The 18,464-nt window shown below is 23.3% G+C and overlaps 1 protein-coding gene across 1 annotated transcript; it reads right to left on the bottom strand.

Moving 5' to 3' along the window:
* Positions 1–6,803: 6,803 nt before the first annotated feature.
* Positions 6,804–14,513, bottom strand: LOC145828876 (ras-related protein Rab-10-like). Its single transcript, XM_082936622.1, has 6 exons — positions 14,393–14,513; positions 13,787–13,847; positions 12,936–13,074; positions 12,350–12,439; positions 11,591–11,698; positions 6,804–7,229 (listed from the first exon to the last, which is right to left on the bottom strand). The coding sequence occupies exons 1-6, from the start codon at positions 14,511–14,513 to the stop codon at positions 6,804–6,806; spliced, it is 945 nt and encodes a 314-aa protein (XP_082792748.1).
* Between the last annotated feature and the right edge of the window lie 3,951 nt (positions 14,514–18,464).

Below are 18,464 nucleotides of genomic sequence, written 5' to 3'. Positions count from 1 at the left end.
AAATATTTGAAAATTTTAAAACTAAATTGCAATTTTTAGAAAAACTACAAGTATTTGTTAATAAGTTAACTTATATTTTTAAAACAGATATCACAAAATTGAAACGATTTATGTTGTAAATGATAGAACAGACTAAAATAATAACAAAACTTGGTTGAACAGCTTACTATATATTATAAAGTTTAAAAAACAGTTAAATATATGAATTATATAGTTTAATATATACAACTCATTTATAAAATATTAAAAACAAATCTTCTACACATAGTAGATTTACTTTGTGTTTTTAAGCTGTAACATATAATGTAATCATGTAAATATAATCAATATATTTACATTATATGATTAACTGTACTGTAAACTAATTAGTAAGGTGGTTGTTGAAAAAAGATTAAATAATTAAGTATAAAACATTGTTGTAGACAAGTTACATTACGAAAAGTAAATAAGTAATTATTTGTAACATTTCTGTGTTTCTGACAAGTTTTGTAAATATAATAAAAACGTTTTAAGATTGTTAACTGATAATGTTTGTCAAAATTTTTATTTAAATGTTTTTGAATAATTTTTTTTTTCAATTAAGATTTAGACAACTAGTCTGTCTATAAACTTACATAATATTATTTAAAAACTGTTATTAAGTCTTTAAGAGGAAAATATGTTTTATTTTGTGTCAAATTGCTGCTGATAAACCAATAAAAGTAATTTTTAAACAAATAAGTTTCTAAGTAAAAAAGTAATAAGTCGAATATTGTAGTGGTGTGAATAAATTTTTAAAATATATTTTTTTTAAGCAATAGCTATGTTTTGATAAACCTAATATATAACCAAAAGTGTCAATTTATTTTTTATGTAACAATGAATCAAAAAGTGTTTTATAGCTTAATAAGGTAAACCCTGTAATATGATATAAGCAACAGGTCACTAATTCTAAGTTTTTTGTTTGTTTTTATTTTCTTTTAATTTTCTGATAATAAAATAGATAGCACTTCGTTATACATAGAAAAAAAAGCATTAAATTGCTTTTTTAGTCGTGAACTTGATTGTTAAATACACAAAAAAATACGAAAAAATAAACTTAAGTAAAATAACTTTGAAATAAATACTGAGAAACAAAAATATATACATACAGACAAAAAAAGTCTGGTAAAAAATGTAAAAAATATACTGTTGTAATGATTCTTGCGCTAAATCTCACTAAATGACGTCATAAATAATTCCTGATGATGAATTTTCACAGCATTAAATAAAAAGAAAAAACACATATCCTGGCTTTTTATTTTCAGTATTTATGTTGATATTCAGTTTTTTGAACTATTTGTGTTTTAAGTCACAGAACATTTTTATTAAAATAAACCTAAGTTTAACATTAAACGAATAAAGTTTTTAATGTTGTTTTAAAAGATAGAGAAACTGATCGTTTTTTTCTTCTGTATTACAATTTATTGAAAAATGTTAGTAATATGTTAAGAAAAATTGACATTACTGTTGCTTCATCTTTTAATTAAGTGAGAATGATTTAAATTAATCTTGAAGCACTTTGAGACGTGTTCATTAAAAGTTGAAGATACAACAAAGCAGTATTGAATACACTATATAGCATAAATTAAATTTAGATTAGCAAACCATTAGTTAAATCATTTTGATTAATATTCAGTAATTTTGATTAAAATTAATAATGAAAAATAACCTTTTAAGGTTCATTAAAATTAATGCTAAATAATCTTATTAAAACACATTGTATATGTAAAATTGATAATGTTATTTAGTAAAAATATATTTATGTATTTACATAAACTTTTCTTCTGTACTTAACAATTGTATATTAAACTCAATTAAAATAATTAAAAAATAACTTCAATATTTTATAAAACTTGCATTATGTTCAATGTTAAACCAAATAAAACATTTTTACCAATTTGACCAAAATATTTTACGACTACCTAACAAAAACAAACTATAATTTGTTATATTAAAGTTTACTAACAAATGTACATAAGCATATAGTTAATTTTATTGAATTTTATTAACTACGTAAGTTACAGAGCTTTTTTTTTTAGAATCATTCATAATTACTTTAGTTAGTAGTTATAAGTTTTTTACTATAAAAAGTTTAGCTCTCTTTACTAATATAAAAAAAAATCTGTCACTGGTAACTATTAGCAACAAAACTAAAAACTAAAAAGTAGAAGCTTGCTTACAAAGTAACTTTACTTAAATTTATGCATTCAAGTTATTCTAATCTTAACAGAATTCATTTTACTAATTTTATAGCTTTTAAAGAAACTAGTTTTATATTTAGGTAATTAGGTTTTATTAACATTCTATTCTAATTTCAAAAAACAATTTAAAAGTTTACTACTTCACTTGTTTATAAAAACTTTCATATTTTTGTATAATAACTTAGAAACTTAGTTTTAAGTTTAAGAAATTTTCTACATTAACAAAGTATTCACAGTTCGATTTAACATAATATCTACTTTTACTAGTAAAAACACAACTAATGTATAAGTTTTTTAATTATCTCGTAACGATATAAAAGATTATTAAAAATTTTCAAAATCAATTTTAGTAACAAAAACTTTTAAAAGCAGTTACAATGACACATTATATAATTTACCAACTACTTGTCTGTGAAGCAATAGAGTTTTATGAATGATGGGTAAAACAACAAAGAAAAAGCTAGCTAAATTCATATCAAAAAATTACTTATTACTTAACAATTTAGTTTGAGTTTTACTAAAAAGCTATAAATCATTTTATGTTTGTCCTAACTTTATAAAAATTTCCGTAATGTTAAAAGTTTTAGATATACTGAAGAGTAAGTATTTTGTGAAACAAAGATCAAAAAGTTAAGCAAAAGTTTTAAGTTTTATTTCTTTTAAAACAGACTTCAATATTTTATTTTATCGTTGGAAAAAAAGACTAAGAAAATTTTATTGAAATGTTACTAACAACTTATAAAAAAAGGACAAAGTTTATCGATAGCAATTTTAATTCTATTTAAACCTGAACATCAATGTAGTTTGATAAACAAAATGTTGAAGGCTGTTACACGCTTCAAACATCATAACTTGATGACTCTACGTCCTTTTAGATTTTGTTAAACGTTTAAAATCGAGACTACTTCTTAACACACTTAATAAAATCCAAAAAAACTTTTAATATACTTCACAGACTTATTGTTAATATCCAACCAAAACAAAAATGGGAAAATATCTCAAGCTCGTCGCAATTGTTTTACTTTCGAATATTATAACATATTGTGAGGGCATATTTGTGTTCACAATAGACGGAGAAGATGTGGCTGAAAACCAGCTGATAACTCATGTTGTGACGCATGAATAGAAAGCAAAACGCTGTTTTGCTACGTTGGTGGATCTAAAAGATTAAAACTAATTACCATCGACTGGTATTATCAGCCGGACGAAACTCAAAACACAAAAACCAACACCGGTTGTCATGAGGCAGTAGAAACAAAAAAAAAGTGTGGAAAAAATAAAGACGGTGTGAAAAATAACATAAAAAACTGGTGCTTGAAAACAGATTTCGACGAAAACAAGTTGAACTTAAAGCTGAAAAACGTTCAACAAAGAGACCAGGGTATTTATATTTGCGTGGTGAAAAACTGGAAAACATTGGAAAAATTTGTACGGTGGCTACGTATTGACTGTAGTCCAGGTAAAAAAATAAAACAATCAACTAAAGTTTATCTGTAAATGAAACAATTAACCAATGTTCACTTGAAAATAGATCAGACGACCAAAAAGTACTTTAAAACAGATAAAACAACCAAAAGTGACTCGGAAATAGAACCAACAACCAAAAGTGACTCGGAAACAGAAAAATCAATCAAAAGTGTCTTGGAAATAGAACATTCAGCCAAAAGTGACTCAGAAATGGAACAATCAACCAAAAGTGACTCGGAAACAGAACACACAACCAAAAGTGTCTCGGAAACAGAACACACAACCAAAAGTGACACGGAAATAGAACAAACAACCAAAAGTGTCTCGGAAATAAAACAATCAACCAAAAGTGACTCGGAAATAGAACACACAACCAAAAGTGTTTCGGAAACAGAAAAATCAACCAAAAGTGACTCGGAAATAGACAATCAACCAAAAGTGACTTGGAAACAGAACAACCAACCAAAAGTCATTTGGAAATAGAACATATAACTTGAAAATAGAACAAAAGAAAAGTGAAGATGTTCTTGTTGTATTAACTGTAATCACATCAAGTGTGATCACTGTGACAGTAATGGTTTGTTTAGCCATTGCTGAGTGGAAAAAGAAAATTCGAAATTCGAAAATTAATTTTGACTCGCAAGAAAGTTCTGGTGTTGTATAGGTTAAAATAAAAGCAAAAAATAATTTGATACCGAATCAAAGATATATCAATAATTTAACTTTGGAAAATGTTAAAAAGTAGTTTTGTATTATCATGTATAAGATAAAGCTTAATCTATATACCAACATTTTTTAATAAAAGTTTATTTTTTAAGAAACAGTATAAAACCTTGTAGTATTTTAATAACAAAAAAAAACAAAAAAAAATTTTCCTGTCGGTATCCCTTGGTTTTTTAAATAACCTATTTATATTTAAATAACCAAGGGATGCCTACAGGAGAAAATTTCAGCATGTAACTTGCAAATATTGCCCTCCACTTTTTTACCAAAAAATTAAACCTTTTAAACTTATGTTATATTTATAAAAGATACATAGACGTCATCATTTTTTTGTGCCGGGCACATAAATCTATTTTTATTCAAGATGAACTCACCTAAAAATTTCAATCTCATGATTTAAATCTACAATTAAAAAAGTCTCAACTACAGTAGAAGGAAAACAACTGGAATTTTTAGATATTTTATATACCATAGATAGCTCTGAAATAAACGGATTTAAAACAGTAAACCACTCTAAAGCCACAGCAAATCAGCAAAATTTTTAAATGGCAATTCGTATCATCCAACACATGTTTTTAGAGGAATAATTTTATCAGAAGCTAATAGACTTAAAAAATTAAATGAAAAAACAGAAGATTATGAAAAGGCACTAATTAACTTAAAAATCAAATGCAGTAGATCAAATTTTAGTAAAAAATTAGTTAATAATACCTTTAATGAATTAGATGAAGTATGTAATAAAGATCTTAAAACAATTAACATTAAAAAAGCAGAACAAAGTGAAAAAGTGACTTGGGCAACCAGCTTTATTTAATTCATAAACTTTAGCAATAATAAACAATGTAATAGTACAGAATTATTAACATCAAAATAGGAAGACTACCTTCTGAAAAACACTGAGAAATATATTAACAAACAAAAATAGTTTTACAAAAAAAGAAAAAAACAAAACAGCTGAATGTGTAAAGTGTGTTTTATGTGGAAATTTTGGAAACTATAATAAAAGTATGATAAGTAATAATAAAACAATACACAATATGAAAATTTAACAACATTTAAATTGCAAGAACTATGGAATATATGCAGCTACATGCAACATATGCAAAAATTTATACATTAGACAGACTATGAACAGCTTTACTAAAAGGTGGAATGCCCACAGAAACATATGGAAAAGGTAATAAACTAAATAATAAAAAGGTTTTTTTAAGTTTTATTTAAAATCTCTTCAAAAAGCTTGTATAATACTGAGACTGATTTTTGTTGATGGTTCTAACCAATTTTTATTTTCGTTTTTCTAAAATTCAATCCTGTCCGGTCTTTAAAATCAAAATAGGAAGACTACCTTCATCCCATTTTAATTTTTTTTTTAATAACAGTGATATTATTTGTTCCTTTTACTTTCTAAAATTCAAGTTATACAAATGCAATAACAAGTAGCAGAAGTCTCCTAAATATTTTATTTTTTTGAAAAATGTTTAGTATAAAACGAGCAGTTATGTGTGAATATCATTTATCAGTTCATAGAAAGTAATAGAACTTATAAATTAATATAAACACACAAGTTAAAATTGAACTTATTTACTCACCACAGTAATACATTACATATTGAACATTCCATAAATTTTTTTATTTGTTTTTCTAAAGTATAAACAACTAGATAACTAACTGTTTATTTTTTCAAAAATCGTGATTTTACCAAAGTAAGCCTTAAAGTTTAATTTCTAGTTAGCAACAATGTAATATAATGTTTTGATCTGAATATTTTATTTATTAGGCACCTTTATTTTAATATTTTGTGTAGCGTATAATGCTTATATAAAGCATCAGCAATGAGTAAACAGCTAAAATTACAGTCCCTAAGCTTAAATGAAAGCAAAAGAGTTTACATCGCACATTAAAAACAAATTATGCATTAATATAAAACTCAAATTTATATAGCGTATTCAGCTAGTTTTTTAGATATCATGTACTATCCCTACTAGCTAAACACACTACATATTCATACATATTCTTCATAACATTTGTTTTAACATACCTTTTAACCTTCTATGATATGACTAAATTGTTTTTCTTGTTCAAGTGAATATTGGTAAAACATTTTAAAATTGTACGTTTATTTGGAAATCTAATTTAATGTTATACTTTTTAATTCTAAAATAGAACAAAAAAAACTCTTTTCAAATAAAAGCAATGTAGGAAACAAAAACTTTTTAAGTAAACTGGTTTTTGTAATTAACAACTTTTAATAATCAACAACATTCTTTAAACAGTTTTGAATAGCCATAAGACTATACTTAAGTTCAATACAGTTAAAACTGTACATAAGTAGCATAAAAAAGTTTAATAAAAAGAATTATTAGAAAAAAGAGAGTCACTATTAAAAAGTTGTCAATTTTTAAACGGAATCTCATCGTACACATGATTCTCGCCATCACAAACATTTTGCGACTGATCCACATTCGGATTGCTTTCTATGACGTCACAACTTATTTTCGGTGTTTGTTTTTCACAGCAACTGACATTTGTGCAGTTTAAAGGAATTTCGTAAAGCCCATCGCTTGAAACTGTTTCATCACTTCTGCCCAAAACCTGCTGTCTTTCTATGTTTTTGGATTTATTTCCGGCTGATGAAGTTTCATCAAGTACGTGATATTCAGACGGGATCAAATATTTTTTGTTTGAATTCATTTCTTTAGAACCGCTTTCTTCGATTTCGATGTTTGTTTCGGATGAGCGCATTTTATTTTTGCACTTGGTGAAAGCAAAGTAAGCAACTACAGCTGCTCCTATAAACATTCCGAGAATAACAGCGTACTTTAGAAAGTAATAAAAAATTATTATACCAAATATATTTACTGTATTAAAAACTGTTAAAAAATTATATTGTAACGACCAGCAAAAACTATAAAACAAGATATAAAATTTAATATTTCCTTAAACAAAAGAGCAAACAATAAATTTAAATTATATAACTGCAGGAATAATTTAAATCACGTTTAAAATACTACAAATGGTATCAAAAATACTGTGCAGAAATTAAATCTTGGTCTAAACAATGGAAAAAACCTTTAACCTTAGATTAATTTTGTGACAAAAGTTCCAGAAAAAAAAACCTTTTACTGCATCCATAAAAATTAAACAAAAGTTCTTATAATAATGTTAATTTTTATATTGTGCCAAACTAAAATAAAAACTGTTTTACATATGTTAATTTTTGTGTATTTCTCTTTCAAGAAAAACAATTGTTGTTGTTACCTGCAAAATTATCAAAACTAAGTTTTAAAGTTTAAGTTATCTTTTTTATCAATAGTTAAACAGTTTGTAAATTCATATTGAAACTTACTTTTTTATTAAATTTGGATCAAAGAAGTTTTGCTAATCTATGCATACACTAAACAAGATCATCTGCTACAAGTTTTAAATTAATTTTTATTTAAAGGTTTTGTTTTAAAATTTTAGTTTAATTAGCTAGTTTAACGAGCTATAAAAAGCAAGAATACACTACTGATTGTAAAGTAAAAACTTTTTACAACTATAATAATGTAAATACTAACAGTAATTATTTAATTATAACTTCTGTCCCACATTTTCAAACACGTTTTAAGTAATCATTCTAAAATTTTAACTTCATGTTTTTTGAAGTATCTAATTGATTATTGTATATTTTTAAATATTTTTCGGTTAAAACTTCGACGTGAATGAATATTTTTAGTGTTTTGAATAAAATGAATTTCTTACATGTATAAATAAAACAAAGTATAATTATCATTGAAATATTAGATTTTTAATGGGAGTTTGATGTTGTTGGTAGTTAAAAAGTGTAAAAGTTTACAGTTTTAATTAGTGATTATAGAAATTCGATGTATAATAGTTAGTGTGAAATTTTTAGTGCAAAACATAACAAAAAACTTTTGTATAAATTGACTAACAGTTTAAATTTTATAAATTTAACATAGTTAATCATTATTACTTCCTAAAATATTGAAAGTTGTTTTAGAAAGAAAGCTATATTTTTAAATAAAAAGTACATACTGAAAAACAACTGAATTTAATGCAAATTAAAAATAAATGATTAAACCTAAAAAATACTAAACTTTATAATTAAGCAGTCTTCTTAAAAATATTTGGTTGAAGATAAAACAACTCTAAAGCAAAAAAAAAATTTGTTTAAAAGTTGTTGTGTAATACGCCACAAATTAATACATTTTTATAAAACTTTAATATTGTGGTACAAACTTATGCAAACTTTATGAACTGTTTAACTTTATAGACTTAAAAATAAATCTTAGATTTATTTATTTAGTATTAAAACGCACTGAACTCAGTTGTTTTTTTAGTATGTACTTTTAATTAATAAATAACCCTATGGTGAAATTAAATTTTTAATTGAATGTTTGATTATAGTTTTTCATTTAATACATAGATTTCTTTTTGTTAAGTAATTTTATAAAAAGAAATACTTTCTATTAAAGTTTTAGTTGACAGTATACATTTTATATAAAACATATAGATAATAAAAATATAACTGTTTCAAATGTTTATAGAGTGAAGTCAACTTATTAGTACTTTAACTAACTGAAAACACTAAAGATTTAATTTAAAAAGAAGAGTGCAAAAATTATAACGTCATAAAACTAATAACTTTTAAAGTAAATAAACTAGGGTGGGTTAATTTACAATTTCTTCTTTACAAATATTTTATACAATATATATGAATATGATGTGTATTAATTAATACTCAAACTTACCTTCATAAACTTTATTGTACCTGTTTTAAGGTTTATACTACCGTATAAAACCAATTGATTTCATCACGGAAGGTACAGTTTTTTTTTGTTGTTTGCTAATAGTATTACTTGTTATTTTTTTTTTCCAAGCAAACACTACATTAAATCACTAGTAACTACTTAGTACTAGTAAGTAATACATGTTTAGTTCTTTAATATAACATAAAAGTTTTGTAATCACGTTATTTTTGATACAAAAATAGTTCATTAAATTATTAGTTATAATAAAAGTCACAAGTAAAAAGCTTAAAAAGAGTGGGCCTGTCCGGGAATTGAGCCCGGGACATCGCGTACCCGAAGCGCGAATCATACCCCTAGACCAACAAGCCCCACATCTGGTTCAAATATTTGCAGTTAATAAAGTGCAAAACGTTTCATGTTGAAAGAAAGGTACAAAATTTAAGCTTAGTGCAATTTCGGATATCACACCATATTTTTTAACCTTGTAAGTAGTCATCTGCATTAATTAGTTTTTTTTCATTTGTTTGATATTTTTATTAACTGTATTTATGATAATATATTTTTTCACTTAAACTGACCAATATCTTTTGTATTTATAATTGAAAAATGCTTGTAGTCTAATTCACGAAGTTTATAACATTCACGAATAATGTTTGTTATTTAGAAATAAATATCAAAAATGTTTGATAAAAAAAATATCTTCAAATAATTATAATTTTTGAATTTTTTAATAGTGGTTAATAACGAGATATAACGACAAAACAGAACTTAAAAATTAAATCAAAATCCAAATATAGTTAACTTTAATTTGAATATCAAAATAATCAAAATATAGTAAAATAGTCCGAGCTAGTTTTTAATAAAATATCTTTATTAAATAACTGATATAAATTCTCATTAAACTGTTTTTACGTAACGATGTTTAAATATAATTTTCAAAAATTTGAATGTATAAAATAACATTAAGAGTGCTGTTGTTAGCAACTTTTGAATCAAAATATCCTTACTTTATAAGCAAAAGCACAAAGTAAACATTATAAAGATAAATTCAAAATAATAGAGATAAGACAAGAAAATAGAAATATGAAACAAAAAAAAAATTTAATGGTTAAACACTAACTACTAATTGAAATTAACAGATTTAATCCGCTTTATAATTTTAAAATTTTTAAAACATGGGCATAATGAAAATAATTAATTTTTTTAAGTTCAAATAATGATTCTAAAACATTATTTAACCAGTTGTATAATATCTATACTAGCTAAATCGTTTTTAATGAAAACTTTGAGGCCAGTGAATTTATAACAACTTTAACAAAAAACTTAGCTTTCAACAATTAGTATTAGGTTTTTGAATCTTTATAACATTATTTTATTTTTATTAAATCTTTAGATATAAAACCCAAACCTTTTTTACTTGAAACTAAAACGAAAACTATTAGTAACTTTAGAAAATAGGCCGAAAAACTAAATTAAACTTATTAAATATTTTCTTATGTTAAACAAAAGGTATCACACGCATTTGTACTGTTCGCAATGTACACTAACTTGAAATTGTTTGCATAAGATTAATTTTGTAGATATTAGTTAAACTCAGGCTGCTTAAGGATAATTTTTATTCACTCAGGTTACATTTTGGTTACTTATGTTTTTTTTAATCTGAAAAAGAGGCTACTATATCAGCAACATGAGCAATTTATGAACAAATTTTGTTTGAATAACTATAATATATGAATTATATATAATATATTATATAAATATGAATAACTCATACAAAGTTTAAAACTACGTCCCGTTTTAGTTTATCGTTTTTCTCTAAGCGATTATTTAATTGAAATGTACTTGAATTTAAAAGAAATGGCTTATTAAGTATCTGAAATTTTTTAAATGGTTTATACTTAGTAAAAATTATATTTTTACTCCTATAAAAATGTTTTATATATTTTTTTTTGTTGTAGCACAGTTCAAACTAATAAATACTAAAAATAAACAATTTAAAAGTTTAGTCAACTATAAAGATACTAATTTTATACAAATTCTATATTATATTAAAGTACATACAAGTAAATTAACGTAAAAGAAAGTAAAAGAAAGCAATTTAGGCATGAATACATATTTTTTATTATTATAATAAGTTTTATTCAGCAAAAATTAAAAAACAATAAATCCATATTTCAACTTCAACAGTAGCAGTTTAACAGCAATATTTGTTCTTTTTATTGGTTTTAGAAGTAATTATGATACCTTGCTTTGTACTATCTTGATCGGATGGCTTCTGTAAATTAAAAAAAAAAAAATTGTTGTTTAGGCTGTTTTAGATTATCATGCAATTAAGAGTGAAACAAAAATCGTATACATTTTAGAAATTAAATAAGTTTAAGTTAACTGCATGGTCATAGTTCTGTTTACAAAACAACAATGATCTACACGTACCTTGTTCAAAATGTCAGTAGCGAGAGTGAGAAAAGCTTCTTGTATATTGACGTCACATTTAGCTGAAGTTTCAAAAAACTTCATTCCGTGTTCTTTAGCGAGCTGGAAAGTAAAACTAATGTGATGATTAAAAAAATGACTTCATATACATCCAATAAAAAAGCAGAATGTATTTTTCCTGGACAAGACGTTAAAAGGTGTCCAAGTGATGTAAAACTAGATAACCGAAAGTTTTTTTTTCCTGCACCAGGTCCTAAGATTAACTAACTTGAGCGTTTTTTTGTCGTTCAACAAAAATTGTATTTATAAAATGTAAAAAAAAATATGTTTTTTGTATTTCAATTTCAACTTTGAGTTAGTTAAATAAGATTAACAATAACTTTGGTATAACTAATAATACATGTTTCAAAACCTAAGACATAACAAAAACTAAGTTAAGAAAAACTTAAGTTTAAACTTAATATGTAAATACGAATTTTAGCAAAAAAATTTTCTTCTAATTTATTTAGTTTAAATTTTGTGTTCTGAAAAATATATTAAAAATCAACAAAAAAATTATCAGAATTCTAAATTCTTCATAAATCAGCGGAAAATGCTTATAGAATATTAAAAATATATTTACTTTTTTAAAGCAATTTCGTATTAGTTTTAAGTAATTGTAAAAATGTTGATAGTTATTGGAAATTAACCAAAACCTAAGACTAAAAATTATTTGGCTATAATTAAGATTAAAAATTGTACTTAACAACTAACAGCTTCTCCTTTTTCTTTTGATATCTCTCTCTTATCATCCAAATCACATTTGTTACCAAGCAATATTTTTTCAACATTTTCATCAGCATGCTGTTTTAAAAAAAATACTAATTTCTTCATTTAGTTTTTAAAAAAGGTTAATTTAATAGTTGTCCTAAAAAACTGTATACACTTGTTAAAATTCTATAAAATAGTTAAGAAAGTCTAGACCTAGGGATTAAAAGTGTCAATGATGAAGTAAATTAAATAGTTTTAAGTACGAAATAGGTTATCTATCACAATTGACATTTTAACATACAGTTTAAAGTCAGTAATTCTATGTAAGAATTTCTTTTTTAAACCCAAACAATAACATCCAAATAAAGCTCATAAGTTTTTATTATTTATAAAGTTAAGTTTTCGTTATTTTAATCCATAAAAAGTCTTTGAATTAATTTTGAACTATTATAAATATTTCTAGCACAAAAATCAGTCTAAAAACTTTACACTATTTACCAATATTACTGACTTAAAAACAGAAATAATTATCTGTAATATACAGTTAATTTTTAGAATATTAAGAAAGATTTTAAACTAAAATGTTTACTTGTTTTATTTTTTTCAGCCATTTTGATAAGTTATCGAAGCTCTTTTTCTTAGTGACATCATAAACAAGCATAATACCGTCAGAACCTCTGTAAAATGACGTCGTTATTGTGTTAAATCTTTCCTGGCCTGCTGTATCCCTTTAAATATTTGTTTGTTTTTAAATTAATTGGTTTTACCTAAGCACAGAGTACAAGACTCAACATTTTTTCCAGCCTAAACTATGCTTTATAGTGAATATAAAAAAAATATATTTTACTCCATAATCTATCATTTGATGTTGAACCAACTTAATTTAACTATTTTTAGAATATTCAAATTTAGAAATTCAACGTTTTAAAGGTTAATTTAAGTAAACATTTCTTCGGTAGAGTATTTTAAAATTCTTTCAACTAGACAATATTACTTTTTTAGGTGTAACATACATTTGTTTAGTTTAAAAATTTGGTTTCTAATAAGTTGCTAAATATTTTTAATAATAATATAAAATAAATTAGAAACTTAACATTTTATTTTTATTTATTAGGGATACTGTTACTAATTTTAAAAAACTAAATTTTTAAGAATTCTGTTATAAACAAATTTTCACTCAGTTTGGGATGTTCAGTTTTAACAAGTTCTTAAAATATAACGAACATAAATAAAGACAATATTTCTTGATATAATATACTTAAAATCTATGTTTGCAAAAAAAAAACCTAAAATGAATCTTTTGAAGAACTTTTCTTTAAAACTACACTATTTTTAAATACTTTTTAAAAATAATTTACTTGTAATTAGATACCTTGATAATAAACAACAGGTATTTAATTTAGACTTTAAATTAAATTTATATTATAAGATTACACCAACCAAATTTTAAGCAATACTTTTTTTCCATTCAGTTCCAGGGTTTTAAATCTGTAGTCAAGGCCTAAAAAAATTATTTGATGACTAAAGTATTTTAAATAACTAAAAGTTTAATCAAAAATTAAACAGCAATTATACAAAATAAAAAAGTATTAGTATAAAAAATGTAAAAGGTAGATTTTTAGTTTTATTGAAACGTATTACTCAGTGTAATCCATCTAAAGCTTAACAAAATATTTCAGTGAAAATTAAATAAAAAGTATTATAATTTTTAAATAATTAATTTGTTTCTGATTAGGTTTTTAGATAACTAGTTGAAATATATTCATTCAAAGAATTAGATACACACAAATATTTTTCTTATGGTTTTGTTATTTAATTTATTTAACTTAATTTATTTGCTAATAAGTTTGATAGTTACATCTTTTATAAAACTAAAAAGTTGTTATTTTACAGTTGATTTATCCTATAGTTTTTGACCTTGCCTTTTAAAAGTTTAATATTTGCTTCTTTTCATATACCTTATACTTATTCATAAAACTAGAAAAGTTATAAACAATTTTTAAAGTATATAACACATCATCTAAATAATAAATAAAGGATTCTTACCAACTGTAGGTCTTTCAATAGTATCATAATAATCCTGTGAAAACCTGTATATCACACTAGTTTTTCCAACGTAAGAATCTCCAATTAGTATAAACTTGAGATTTTTTAATGTAAAAGTCATATTTAGGTTCTTTTTTTTTTGTGCAAACAAATTTACTTTTCTAGTAAAATAAAACTAAGATAAACATTTACTTTTCTTTTTCTATTTACGCTTAAGATAGTAGTAATTTTAATAAAAATTTTTAGACTTTAACTTTTTGTTTTAATGTCAAATTTAATATTCAAATAGTAATTAATTTTGTTCAACAAAATATTTATTTTCAAAGTAAAAACTTATCTACAATACCTGCATACCAAATTTTGAAAACCTATTATAAGCAATTCTTTTAAATGTAAAATAAATTATAAACTGCTAATTTAGGATGAAATCTATAAAGCTCTATTGAAGCGCTTAAAAGTTTTTAAACTACTTATTATGTTTGTATTCTTTATTAACCAACCAAAAAAAACTCTCAAAATATGTTAAAACCTGGTGAACAAATAAAACTTAAAACAGATACCTTTTAAAGTTTTGTGCAGGACATTTAATTTCTTTTAAAATTCACAAAAAAAGTTTTGAATGTTGAACATATATTTAGTTTTATTTCATGCTTCTTAAATCCAAACGCTAGAAATTAACTTGTATTTTTCATATTGGTTATAATTTAGTTAAAACAAAATTAAACCAGGTTCTTCCACATTCATAAAATAAAAATTGTTATTGGTTTAAACATTTAACTCAAAAAAAAAGAAATTTATCAGAAATATTTTAAAACAACTTTATAATAAATTTTTTGAAGATAAAACTTGGTAAAAAAATTTAGCTATTTTTAAGAAATGTAAAATTAGTATATACTTTAGTTATATTAAAACATTTGAATAAAATTAAGCATTAGGTGTATTCAAAAGTTAAATGCTTTTTAAAGTAAAGAAAAAAATAACATAAAAAATTTAAAAGTTATACAAAACAAAACTTATAGTATAAAAAAATGAAACTGAAAATTAGTTAACTATTAAGAAAATAGGAAATAAAATATTAAATTGAATTACAAACTGCAAAATAAAACTTTTCTTTCATTTTATTCTAACTCACTAAGTTATCTAGTAGATAGTTTACAATTTAGAATCATAATTTAAGTTCTGTTGAAAACATGAAGTCCAAAATGTATATCCTAAAAGTTTGAGTGTAAGTAATACTTAGACAGTTTTATAAAAGTTAGAAATGTCACGAATTAAACTTCACTAATTACAGCTGTTCAACCAAGTGTGTTGTTATTCACACTGCTGCTAATGCTGTTTTAAAAAGTAGGAAACATTTAGCATGTTTTGTTAAAATTTTCTTTACAAAATTTTCCAGAGTAATTTAGTTTTAGCTTAGAGCTATAAAAAAGATTTTTTTAAGGTTTCAAGTAACTCATATTAGCCAGATATCTAAAACTTTACTTAAACAAATTCAGTTCAACAAGTATGGACTGTACCGACACCTGGTTCTAAAATTTTATTATTATATAGGTTCTTTTTTATTTGTAAAAACAAATTTACCTATCTAGTAAAAGAAAAACTAAGATAAGCAATTACTTTTCTTTTTCTATTGACGCTTAAGATAGTAGTAACTTTAATTGAATTTTTTTAACTTAACCGTTTTGTTTTATTGTTAAATTTAATATTCAAGTAGTAATTAATTTTGTTCAACAAAGTATTTATTTTCAAAGCAAAAACTTATCTACAATACCTGCATACCAAACTTTGAAAATCTATTTTAAGCAATTCTTTTAAATGTAAAATAAATTATAAACTGCTAATTTAGATGAAATCTAAAAAGCTCTATTGAAGCGCTTAAAAGTTTTTAAACTACTTATTATGTTTGTATTCTTTAATAACCAACCAAATAACTCTTAAAATATGTTAAAACCTGGTGAACAAATAAAACCTAACACAGATACCTTTTAAAGTCTTGTGCAGGACATTTAATTTCTTTTAAAATTCAAAAAAAAAGTTTTGAATGTTGAACATATAGTTTTAGTTTTATTTCATGCTTCTTAAATCCAAACGCTAGAAATTAACTTGTATTTTTCAAATTGGTTATATTTTAGTTAAAACAAAATTAAACCATATTCTTCCACATTCATAAAATAAAAACTATTATATGGTTTGAACATTTAACTCTATAAAAAAGAAGATTTATCTAAAAAATTTAATACAACTTTATAAAAAACTTTTAATAGATAAAAATTAGTATAAAAGTAGACTATTTTTAAGAATTTTATAATTTTATAATAAGTTTTTATAATTAGTTATATTAAAACATTTGAATATAATTAAACATTAGGTTTATTCAAAAGTTAATAATGCTTTTTAATGCTTTTTAAGGTTAAAAGAAAAAATAGTATAAAAAATGTAAAAACTATATGAAACAAAACTTATAGAACAAAAAAATGAAACTGAAAACTAATTAACTATTAAAAAAAAAAGAAATAAAATATTAAATGAATACAAACTGAACAATAAAACCTTTTTATTTCATTTGATTCTAACTCACTAAGTTATCTAGTAGATAGTTTACAATTTAGAATCCAAAATTAAGTTCTGTTGAAAACATAAAGTCCAATTTGTATGGCCTAAAAGTTTAAAAGTAAGTAATATTTAGACAATTTTACTAAAGTTAGAAATGTCACGAATAAAACTTCACTAATTACAGCTGTTCAACCAAGCGTGTTGTTATTCACACTGCTGCTAACGCTGTTGTAAAAAGTAGGAAACATTTAGCATGTTTAATTATTATTTAATAATTAGATAGTATGTTTTTTTTATATTTATTCAATAATTCAGCATGTTTTGTTTATATTTTATTTACAAAATTTGCCAGAGTGATTTAGTTTTAGTTATGAGCTTTAAAAACATTTTTCTGTTAGCCAGAATATTAAAGTTTTACAAAAGCAAATCTAGTTAAACAAGTGTGATGATGTACTGACATTGGGTACTGAACTTTCATTAATAGTATTAAAAAAAATTTATCCTTTAAAAAGTTATTGCTTTTTTTTTTATTTTAATTTTGATAAAATTTTAGTGTTAATCGTTTTTTGTAGTTATGCAAATTTTACAAATAGTTATATTTATAAATTAAGTACAAATAAAAAAACAAGTAAAACATTAAGAATTTATATGAAGTTATTCTTAATAACAAAACGTTTAAGTTATAGTTATTTTAAATTAAAATTTTGATGAAGTAGTTTTAGTTTTTACTTTATCAGGTTGAAACACAAGTTTTAATCAATTTAAACGAGTCTAAAATAATATAAAAAAAATATTTTTTCTCTATGTGCACATTTATTGTAAGTTAGAGTTATTTTGTTTTAAGATTAAACTGTACTTTATTAAATAATTTTACCATAGTTTCTAAATACAACCTAGGTCATTGCCATCTATAGTTTTAGATACATGAAAATTTAATTTTTATCTTTTTTAACCTTTCTTATTTAAAAAATATATTAGGTTAAAAATTAAAAATATTATAAACATTATAGATAGACTATAGTCCTCTTACATGAAAATAGTTTTTATATAACTTTTAATATTTAGTTTTATTGTTTTAATACCACGACTAAGTGAACTATTGTTTTTAAATTGACTTAAGATTCTGAGAGAAAGAATTATGTCTTAGTTAATAACAATAAAAAAATATCGATTATTTCATATCAAGTAATAATTTAAAAGAATCATTTAAGCGGAATAATAATCAAATACTTCATACTTTTTTCTTTGAATAGTCATTTTTTTCATTTATTTAGTATATTACTAAAACTATATTTAATTTTGTTAATTTTTATTCAATCTAAGAAACAACTTGAGATATTTATATACCCTTACAAGATATACATAGTTTGCCAATTATACAATGTGTTAGGTTATATTTTGCGCAACAATTTCAAAACAAATACTTTTATACTTGTCCAATGATTAATGAAGACTTTTTGTTTTATCCTTGATTCTTTTGAAATCATACAGTTTTTTTGCTCTGTAAACTATAGTTGTT

Source organism: Thalia democratica, chromosome 2 (genome assembly GCF_965202585.1).
Source record: "Thalia democratica chromosome 2, ktThaDemo2.hap1.1, whole genome shotgun sequence".
In the NCBI taxonomy this organism is placed as follows: Eukaryota; Metazoa; Chordata; class Thaliacea; order Salpida; family Salpidae; genus Thalia; species Thalia democratica.
Note: the sequence above shows the minus strand (reverse complement) of the source record. Positions and strands in the feature narration are given on the sequence as shown.